At 44.1% G+C, this 11609-nt stretch overlaps 1 protein-coding gene across 1 annotated transcript; it reads left to right on the forward strand.

Annotated features, from left to right (window-relative positions):
* Positions 1 to 178: 178 nt before the first annotated feature.
* On the forward strand, positions 179 to 1271 carry LOC109756851 (ribulose bisphosphate carboxylase small subunit, chloroplastic 3). The gene is made up of 2 exons (XM_020315697.2): positions 179 to 495; positions 621 to 1271. The coding sequence occupies exons 1-2, from the start codon at positions 349 to 351 to the stop codon at positions 999 to 1001; spliced, it is 528 nt and encodes a 175-aa protein (XP_020171286.1). The 5' UTR covers positions 179 to 348; the 3' UTR covers positions 1002 to 1271.
* Positions 1272 to 11609: the final 10338 nt, after the last annotated feature.

Genomic DNA, 11609 nt, shown 5'->3' on the forward strand with positions numbered 1-11609 from the left:
AGTGCAAGTAGCCAGGAAGGAGTAGGACCAGCATAGCAGGGCACAGGGCCAATGGGCACGAGTGCAAGTAGCCAGGAAGGAGTAGGACCAGCATAGCAGGGCACAGGGCCGTTGATTGGATGGCACAGAGGATAAGGCGCGCAGACATGTGGTTGTTTATCTCGACCTTATCAGGATGCCGATGATGCGCAGGGGCTAATCGCCGCCGCGGAACATCAGCCACCCCTTCCACATCTTGTTGTTGCTCAGCAAGGGCCCAAGGGTTATATAAGCCTTGCTGACCCAACGCAGCAGTCCTCAAGCCAGAGTGCCTCCTCCTAGCAAGCTATATACCTACATAGTACAGCCATGGCCCCCACCGTGATGGCCTCGTCGGCCACCTCCGTCGCTCCTTTCCAGGGGCTCAAGTCCACCGCCGGCCTCCCCGTCAGCCGCCGCTCCAACGGCGCTAGCCTCGGCAGCGTCAGCAACGGTGGAAGGATCAGGTGCATGCAGGTAAACAACATCGTCTCTGTCTTTCTACTCATTTTCTAGCTGACGGACGGAAGTCAATAACATCAAATGTGTAGAACTAGAATTATAGTCTGTTAATGTATCAAAAATGTCAATCTGATCTGCAGGTGTGGCCCATCGAGGGCATCAAGAAGTTCGAGACCCTGTCTTACCTGCCACCGCTCAGCACGGAGGCCCTCCTCAAGCAGGTGGACTACCTGATCCGCTCCAAGTGGGTGCCTTGCCTCGAGTTCAGCAAGGTCGGGTTCATCTTCCGTGAGCACAATGCGTCTCCCGGGTACTACGACGGCCGCTACTGGACAATGTGGAAGCTGCCTATGTTCGGGTGCACCGACGCCACACAGGTGATCAACGAGGTGGAGGAGGTCAAGAAGGAGTACCCTGACGCGTATGTCCGCATCATCGGATTCGACAACATGCGCCAGGTGCAGTGCGTCAGCTTCATTGCCTTCAAGCCACCGGGCTGCGAGGAGTCCGGCAAGGCCTAAACAGCTCACTCACCACGGGCCACATATAAAGTGCCATTGCAGTTTTGTCAACTCTGACATTGCTTTGGGTTTTCCTTCTCCATTTGTCTTTCTTACTTGTTCCTAAGAATATGTGTATGTCCATGTTCATGTAACAACATGGCTCGAGAAAGCGTGCTCGTATGTGAATGCAATCGGTGGCTATGTATATGCACATGCACATAATATATTATACAATCTGTCGACTATGTATTCGGGTAATTAATAATGAGAAACATCTTTGCCACCGCACACGCACCTTTTATTTCCGTCGCCAGACATAGTTTATGTTGGAACGATGAGCAATCAAGAATAACACGGTAATTGTTCTTATACCAAAGGTGGAATCTGCCGAGCTCATTACACAGTACAGGCCCATTAGCTTGTGTAATGTTTTATATAAGGTAATCTTCAAAATGATAGCTCTCCGGCTAAAATCTATTCTAGATGATATCATCTCTCCGATACAGAGTGCCTTTGTACCGGGTCGACTCATTACATATAACATTTTGTTGGCTTATGAGAGTATTCATATAATAAAAAAAATAAGAAGAAAGGCAAGTGGGGCTATTGCGCAGTTAAACTGGATATGCACAAGCCTATATGATAGGGTTGAATGGACTTTTTTAGCAGAATGATGACACGCTTAGGCTTTCATGTAGAGTTTGTAAATTGATGGCATGTGTCCAGTCAGTTAAATATAAGGCCAGATTCAATAATCAAGAAACATAATATTTTATTCCTGGAAGGGGACTCCGACAGGGAGCCCCCTATCTCCATATTTGTTTTTGATTTGTGCAGAAGGGCTTTCTAGTCTTCTGGCTCATAGAGAGGAGGTTCATGGCATTGAAGGTGTCAGGGTTTGCAAAAATGCACCATCAATTTCACATTTAGTTTTTGTTGATGACTCCCTTATCCTTATGAAAGCTGATATGAATAATGCAACCTCATTGAGACAGGTTCTAGATCAATATTGTGCAAGTTCTGGCCAACTGGTTAGTGAAGCAAAATGCAGCATTTACTTTAGTCCTAATGTGAGTGTGGAGACTAAGGCCGACATATGCACAAAATTGAATGTTATGTCTAAAGCTCTATCAGATAAATATTTAGGGCTGCCGGCTATGGTGGGTGCGGGCAGGAGTGATAGTTTTATTCAACTCTTGGAGAGAATATAGTGCGGCTGAAGAGCTGGAAAGGAAATTTCTGTCTATGGGAGGAAAGGAAATTTTAATGAAGGCAGTTATACAATCCATTCCAATTTTTGCTATGTCTGTCTTTAACACACCGAAGAAATCATGCAAAGAAATGACTAATGCAATGTCTGAATTCTGGTGGGGAGATACAGAGGACCAAAAACGTATGCATTGGATGGCATGGTGGACAATGTGCATCCCAAAGAAGGATGGAGGTATGGGCTTTCGTGATCTGCACTCCTTTAGTCTAGCTATGTTGGTGAAACAATCATGGAGACTGATTTCAAATCCAGATTCTCTATGCACCAGAGTTCTTAAAGCTAAATATTACCCAAATTGTCACTTGTTGAAGGCGGGTCCGAAGAAGGGGTCATCTTTTACCTGGCAAAGCATAGTGGTAGGTCTATGTACTTTTTGTAGAGGACACATTTGGAGAGTGGGTTCAGGGGAGATGATCAACATCTGGGAGGATCACTAGATTCCAGGAAGTATAAATCGCATGATATAGACTCCCAAGGGACAAATAATATTGAAAACATTTAATGAGCTTATTGATCCAACGACTGGCAAATGGGATGAGTGGTTAATTCGGGATATTTTTTAACCTGTAGATGTGGATAGAATCTTGCGGATTCCATTAAGCGAACATTAAGAGGAAGATTTTATGGCTTGGAATTATAAAAATCTTATTCGTTCTCCGTTTGATTTGCCTATTATATTGAGTGGGACCATTCTCATCGTCACATGTTGACGCGAGTGGATGGACAAGGGACATCAAGTCGGAATCCGGTATGGGAGATTCTGTGGAATTTGAGGGTTCCACGCAAATTGAAAATATTCGCGTGGAAGGCCTTGCATGGGATTCTCCTAGGGTTGGCTGTACTGGGAAACAGGCATATCCCGACTATAGGCCAATGCCCGGTTTGTACAAAGGGTGCGAAGGACATCAAGCATCTAATGTTTACTTGCTATCGAGCAAAGCAGGTATGGCGAGCCTTGGGCGTTCTGGACATAATTGAGGAAGCTACAGTCATTGATAGGTCTGGATCGATTGTGTTGGAAGAGATCTTGCGGCAACCAAACAACAAGTCTCATGTACTTGGTCATGTTGGGCTGAAAGAATTAATTGTTGTTGGATCCTGGTATATTTGGTGGCAACGGAGGGAGTTTGTCAAGGATGCGTACGTTGCACCGCCGGCACAATCAGCGTTCAGAATACAAGCACTTGCAAGTGATTTTGGTGCTGTAGGTCCTAAAGCTGTCACAAATGAAATACTATGGAGCAAGCCACCAAAGAACACGTACAAACTGGATGTGGACGCCTCTTTCTTCAGTGATGGAACACGAGGTGCAGGAGCTGTTATTCGTAATGATCAGGGAGAAGTAATTGCTGGCTCGTGTATACCCCTAAATCACTTGCTAGATGTGGCTACGTATGAAGCAACGGCCCTCCAGGAAGGGGTCAAGCTCGTAGAAAGAGTTGGATGTATGCCAGTTATTATGGAATCGACTCCCTCAAGCTAGTTCAGGCTTTCAATCGAATTGCTCCAGTTTTGAGTCCTTACTCAGCGATACTTGCAGAGTGTTTTCAATTAGCTCAAAGCATTGGACCTACTTCATTGCATCATTGCAACCGGGAAACAAATTTGGTGGCGCAAAATTTAGCTAGACATGCAGTTAGTACAAATTCTAGTGTTTTTTGGATTGATAATCCTCCTAGCTTTATTGTTTCAGATGTAATAAACAATGTAACTTTGTTTAAATTTCAATAAAGTATGCCATGAAGGCTTTCCCTAAAAAAAGGAATAACATATTGTGATTGAGGCCCTTCATTATTTGTTCCGGTCTGTGACTGAGCATGGCATGCTTTCTGCCTTGAGTAATCGTGGACTCTCCCACCGTCTGTCGATATTTGCCAATGATGCCATGCTCTTCCTGAAGCCCTTGGATCGGGACATTAGGATGTGTGCGGCAATTCGTGAGGACTTTAAGATTCTGGTTTAAGGATCAAACCATCGAAGTGTGTGCTTGTGCCGATTAGATGTTGTGCGAATTAGGTGGATCTACTCTGGGATGGACTTGGATGCACAATTTTCCATGCAGATATTTGGGCCTTCCACTTTGCTTAAGGAAGCCAACAGCGGTGCAATTCCAAGAGATTGAGGATGGGTTCGTCAAAAAATTACCATCATGGAGAGCCACTTCCATGGACAAGGCTAGGCGTCTGGTTCTTGCCCTATCGGTGCTATGTGCGATGCACATCCATGCCATGATCGCCCTTGATGTGCCATCAAAGGTTATAACCAGCATGATCAAAATTTGCACGGGTTCCCGTGGGCTGGGAGTGCAGATGTGAGAGGCGGACAGTGTGCAGTGGCTGTGTACTCTGAAGTGGTCGGGTGGATTAGCCATACCTAATCCGCGCTGGCTCAACTTTGCACTTCGTGCGAGATGGCTATGGCTAACCGTGTCGATGGATCCTGACCGTGGGCGGAGTTCCATCCCAATGTGCCGCCAGAGTCTCGTGCTATATGTCAGGCCGCGGTGTTCGTGGATCTCGAAGATGGGAGGTACTTTCTTCTAGGAGGACTGATGGATTAGTGGAATAAGGACTCAGGAGATTGCCCCAAAACTGTATGATTGAGTCCAACCATGAATTAGGGCTGCCAAAACGGTGGAGGAGGCGGTAAACGGCGCATGGCCAAGTGACGTGGGTCCAGACTTAAATGCGGCAGAAATTGAGGAGTACCTGCACCTATGGGAGCAAGTCAGCGTGGTCACCCTGGAGCCGGGCATGATGGACATTGTGAGATGGGCTTGGGAGCCTAATGTCGTGCATCAGCCTACGCGTGCAGGTTTGCCAGCCTTCAACTTGACCCGACAACTATGGTTGTATGGGAGTCTGATAAGTCCATTTTACATTATGTTTTCCTACTATTATTTATAATGTTTTTGGTCATTATTCCACTTTATGTTGCAATTCTAATGCCTTTTTTCTCTTAATTTGCAAGGTTTACATGGAGAAGGAAATTACCGACAACTGGAATTCTGGACCTAAAAGAGCTACAACAGAGATAGCTATTCTACGGAGCTTCAAATGAAGTGAAACTTCACGAGGATTTTTATTGAATATATAAAAAATACTAGAATAAAGAAATACCAGAGGGGGGCACCTGCTGCTCACAAGGCAACAGGGCGCACCGTGATGCCTTCTGGGTCCCACAGCTGGCCTCTGGCCCCCTTCTTCTGCTATATAAAGGGTTTTTCCCTAGAAAAAATGGGAGTAAGGCTTTCGTAACGAAGCGCCACCGTCTCGAGGCGGAACCTGGGCAGGAGCACTTTTGCTCCTTGGTGGAGCGATTTCGCCGGGGATACTTGCCCCCGGGAGGGGGAAATTGAATCCAACGACATCACCAACGATCCTCTCATCGTGGGAGGACCAATATTCATCAGCATCTTCACCAGCACCATCTCATCTCAAACCCCAGTTCATCTCTTGTATTCAATCTTTGTCCCAAAACCTCAGATTGGCACCTGTGAGTTGCTAGTACTGTTGATTACATCTTATAGTTGATGCTAGTTGGTTTATTTTGTGGAAGATTATATATTCAGATCCTTAAGCATATTCAATACACCTCTGATCTTGAACATGAATATTATTTGTGAGTAGTTACTTTTGTTCTTGAGGACATGGAAGAAGTCTTATTATAAGTAATCATGTGAAGTTGGTATTCATTCGATGTTTTGATGATATGTATGTTGTTCTTCCTTTAGTGGTGTCATGTGAACATCGACTACATGACACTTCACCATATTTGGGCCTAAGGGGAGGAATTGGGGAGTAATAAGTAGATGATGAGTTGCGAGAGTGATAGAAGCTTAAACCCTAGTTCATGCGTTATTCCATAAGGGGCTGATTTGAATCCATATATTTCACGCTATGGTTAGATTTATCTTCATTCTTCTTACGTAGTTGTGGATGCTTGCGAGAGGGGGTAACCATAAGAGGGTTGCTTGTTGAAGTAAGAGTAGCACCCTAGCATCGGTCCACCCACATATCAAATTATCAAAGTAGCGAAGGCGAACCAACTAAACATGATGAACGCGACTAGGCGAGAATTCTCATGTGTCCTCGAGAACACTTTGCTTTACATAAGAGAACGTTCCGACTTGTCCTTTTATATAAAAAGGATTGGGCCACCTTGCCGCACCTTTGTTACTATTGCTACTTGTTACTTGTTACGAATTACCTTGCTACAAAACTATCTGTTACTGCTACTTTCAGTACTTGCAGAGAATACCTTGCTGAAAACCGCTTATCATTTTATTCTGCTCCTCATTGGGTTCGACACTCTTACTTATCGAAAGGAATACTATTGATCCCCTATACTTGTGGGTCATCAAGACTCTTTTCTAGCATCGTTTCCGGGGAGTGAAGCGCCTTTGGTAGTGGAATTTGGTAAGGAAACATTTTTATTACGTGTTGAAATTTATTGTCACTTATCACTATGGAAAACAATCCCGTGAGGGGCTTGTTCAGGGTATTTTCACCTCGACCGGAAGCAATAAGAGTTGCCCCTCAACCTATAGAACCTACTAAAATTATTTATTATGAGATTCCTTCAGGTATGTTAGAGAAACTGTTATCCAATCCTTATGCATGAGATGGAGCAGTACATCCTGATATGCCCCAATCATGAGCAACAACAACAACAACAACAAAGCCTTTAGTCCCAAACAAGTTGGGGTAGGCTAGAGGTGAAACCCATAAGATATCGCGGCCAACTCATGGCTTTGGCAGATGGATAACAAGCTTCCACGCACCATTGTCCATAGCTAGTTCTTTGGTAATACACCAATCCTTCAGGTCTCTCTTAACGGACTCCTCCCATGTCAAATTCTACCCCGACCTCTCTTGACATTCTCCGCATGCTTTAGCCACCCACTATGCACTGGAGTTTCTGGAGGCCTGCGCTCAATATGCCCAAACCATCTCAGACGATGTTGGACAAGCTTCTCTTCAATTGGTGCTACCCCAACTCTATCTCGTATATCATCATTCCTGACTCGATCCTTCCTCGTGTGGCCACACATCCATCTCAACATACACATCTCCGCCACACCTAACTATTGAACATGTCTTCTTTTAGTCGGCCAACACTCTGCGCCATACAACATTGCGGGTCGAACAACCGTCCTGTAAACTTGCCTTTTAGCTTTTGTGGAACTCTCTTATCATAGAGAATGCCAGAAGCTTGGCGCCACTTCATCCATCCGGCTTTGATTCGATGGTTCACATCTTCATCAATACCCCCATCCTCCTACAGCATTGACCCCAAATATCGAAAGGTGTCTTCTAAGGCACCACTTACCCATCAAGGCTAACCTCCTCCTCCTCACACCTAGTAGTACTGAAATCGCACATCATGTACTCGGTTTTAGTTCCACTAAGCCTAAACCCTTTCGATTCCAAGGTTTGTCTCCATAATGCTAACTTCCTATTTATCCCCGTCTGACTATCGTCAACTAGCACCACATCATCCGCAAAGAGCATACACCATGGGATATCTCCTTGTATATCCCTTGTGACCTCATCCATCACCAAGGCAAAAAGATAAGGGCTCAAAGCTGACCCCTGATGCAGTCCTATCTTAATCGGGAAGTCATCAATGTCGACATCACTTGTTTGAACACTTGTCACAACATTATCGTACATGTCCTTGATGAGGGTAATGTACTTTGCCGGGACTTTGTGTTTCTCCAACGCCCACCACATGACATTCCGTGGTATCTTATCATAGGCCTTCTCCATGTCAATGAACACCATATGCAAGTCCTTCTTTTGCTCCCTGCAGCTCTCCATAAGTTGTCGTACCAAGAAAATGGCTTCCATGGTCGACCTCCCAGGCATAAAACCAAACTGATTTTTGGTCACACTTGTCATTCTTCTTAAGCGGTGCTCAATGAATCTCTCCCATAGCTTCATTGTATGGCTCATCAGCTTAATTCCATGGTAATTAGTACAACTCTGAACACCCCCCTTGTTCTTGAAGATTGGTACTAATATATTCCGTCTCCATTCTTCTGGCATCTTGTTTGCCCAAAAAATGAGGCTGAAAAGCTTGGTTAGCCATACTATACTATGTCTCCGAGGCCTTTCCACACCTCAATGGGGATACAATCAGGGCCCATCGCCTTGCCTCCTTTCATCCTTTTTAAAGCCTCCTTGACCTCAAACTCCTGGATTCGCCGCACAAAACGCATGCTGGTCTCATCAAAGGAGTCGTCCAGTTCAATGATAGAACTCTCATTCTCCCCATTGAACAGCTTGTCGAAATACTCCCGCCATCTATGCTTAATCTCCTCGTCCTTCACCAAGAGTTGGTCTGCTCCGTCCTTGATGCATTTGACCTGGCTAATATCCCTTGTCTTCCTCTCTCAGATCTTGGCCATCTTATAGATGTCCTTTCGCCTTCCTTCGTGCCTAACCGTTGGTAGAGGTCCTCATATGCCCGACCCCTTGCTTCACTGACCTGTTGGTAATGGTGTGTCCGAACGTCGTAAACATACTTTATTGGATATGGTGCGATTTATGATATCTCTTACCGATTTACCACTATCGTTTTGGGGTTATGCATTAGAGACAAACGCATTCACGTTAAATAGGGCACCATCTAAATCCGTTGAGACGACACCATATGAACTGTGGTTTGGCAAGAAACCTAAGTTGCCGTTTCTTAAAGTTTGGGGTTGCAACGCTTATGTCAAAAGGATTTAGCGTGATAAGCTCGAACCCAAATCAGAGAAGTGCGTCTTCATAGGATACCCTAAGGAAACAATTGGGTACACCTTCTACCATAGATCCGAAGGCAAGATCTTTGTTGCCGAGAATGGATCCTTTCTACAGAAGGAGTTTCTCTCGAAAGAAGTGAGTGGGAGGAGAGTAGAACTTGATGAGGTAACCATACCTTCTCTTGAATTGGAAAGTAGCACATCAGAGAAATCCATTCCCATGATGCCTACACCAACTAGAGAGGAAGCTAATGATGATGATCGTGAAATTTTAGATCAAGTTACTAATGGACCTCATAGGTCGAACAGAGCACGATCCGCACCAGAGTGGTACAATAATCCTGTCCTCGAAGTCATGTTACTAGACCATGGCGAACCTACGAACTATGAAGAAGCTATGATGAGCCCAGATTCCGATAAATGGCTTGAGGCCATGAAATCTGAGATAGGATCCATGTATGAGAACAAAGTGTGGACTTTGGTGGACTTGCCCAATGATCGGCAAGCCATTGAGAATAAATGGATCTTCAAGAAGAAGACAGACGCTGATGGTAATGTCACCATCTACAAAGCTTGACTTGTCGCAAAAGGTTTTTGACAAGTTCAAGGAGTTGACTATGATGAGACCTTCTCACTCGTAGCGATGCTTAAGTCAGTCCGAATCATGTTAGCAATTGCCGCATCTTATAATTATGAAATCTGGCAAATGGACGTCAAAATTGCATTCCTTAATGGATTTCTTAAAGAAGAGTTGTATATGATGCAACCAGAAGGTTTTGTCGATCCTAAAGGTGCTAACAAAGTGTGCATGCTCCAGCGATCCATCTATGGACTGGTCCAAGCATCTCGAAGTTGGAATGTACGCTTTGATGAGGTGATCAAAGCATATGGTTTTATACAGACTTATGGTGAAGGCTGTATTTATAAGAAAGTGAGTGGGAGCACTGTAGCATTTCTGATATTATATGTGGATGACATATTATTGATTGGAAATGATATAGAATTTATGGATAGCATAAAAGGATACTTGAATAAGAATTTTTCAATGAAAGACCTCGTTGAAGCTGCTTATATATTGGGCATCAAGTTCTATAGGGATAGATCGAGAAGCTTAATAGGACTATCACAAAGCACATACCTTGATAAAGTTTTGAAGAATTTCAAAATGGATTAGTCAAAGAAAGGGTTCTTGCCTGTGTTACAAGGTGTGAAATTGAGCCAGACTCAAAGCCCGACCACGACAGAAGATAGAGAGAGAATGAAAGTCATTCCCTATGCCTCAGCCATAGGTTCTATAAAGTATGCCTTGCTGTGTACCAGACCTGTTGTGTGCCTTGCCATGAGTTTGGTAAGGGGGTACGATAGTGATCCAGGAGTGGATCACTTGACAGCGGTCAAAATTATCCTTAGTGACCTAAGAGGACTAAGGAAATGTTTCTTGGTTATGGAGGTGATAAAGAGTTCGTCGTAAAGGGTTACGTCGATGCAAGCTTTGACACCGATTTAGATGACTCTGAGTATCATTCTGGATACGTATTTAAAGTGGGAGCAATTAGCTAGAGTAGGTCCATGTAGAGCATTGTAGACATAGAAATTTGCAAAAATACATACGGATGTGGCAGATCCGTTGACTAAACTTCTCTCACAAGCAAAACATGATCACATCTTAGTACTCTTTGAGTGTTAATCACATGGCGATATGAACTAGATTATTGACTCTAGTAAACTCTTTGGGTGTTGGTCACATGGCGATGTGAACTATGGGTGTCAATCACATGGCGATGTGAACTAGATTATTGACTCTAGTGTAAGTGGGAAACTAAGGAAATATGCCCTAGAGGCAATAATAAAGTTGTAATTTTATATTTACTTATTCATGATAAAGTTTTATTATTCATGCTAGAATTGTATTGATTGGAAACTTAAATACACGTGTGAATACATAAACAAATATCGTGTCCCTAGTGAGCCTCTACTAGACTAGCTCGTTGATCAAAGATGGTTAAGGTTTCCTAACCATAGACATGTGTTGTCATTTGATAAAGGGATCACATCATTAGGAGAATGATGTGATGGACAAGACCCATCTGTTAGCCTAGCATAATGACCATTGAGTTTATTGCTATTGCTTTTCATGTCAAATACATATTCCTTTGACTATGAGATTATGCAACTCCCGGATACCGGAGGAATACCTTGTGTGCTATCAAACATCACAACATAACTGGGTGATCATAAAGATGCTCTACAGGTATCTCCGAAGGTGTTTGTTGAGTTGGCATAGATCGAGATTAGGATTTGTCACTCCGAGTATCGGAGAGGTATCTCTGGGCCCTCTCGGTAATACACATCATAAGCTTGCAAGCAAATGACTAAGGAATTGGTCACACGGTGATGTTTTAGGAGACGAGTAAACAGACTTGCCGGTAACGAGATTGAACTAGGTATGAAGATATCGACGATCGAATGTCGGGCAAGTAACATACCGATGGACAAAGGGAATTACGTACGTTGTCATAACGGTTCGACCGATAAAGATCTTCATAGAATATGTAGGAGCCAATATGGGCGTCCAGGTTCCGCTATTGGTTATTGACCGGAGAGG

The sequence above is a fragment of the Aegilops tauschii genome, chromosome 5 (genome assembly GCF_002575655.3).
Source record: "Aegilops tauschii subsp. strangulata cultivar AL8/78 chromosome 5, Aet v6.0, whole genome shotgun sequence".
Classification (NCBI taxonomy): domain Eukaryota; kingdom Viridiplantae; phylum Streptophyta; class Magnoliopsida; order Poales; family Poaceae; genus Aegilops; species Aegilops tauschii.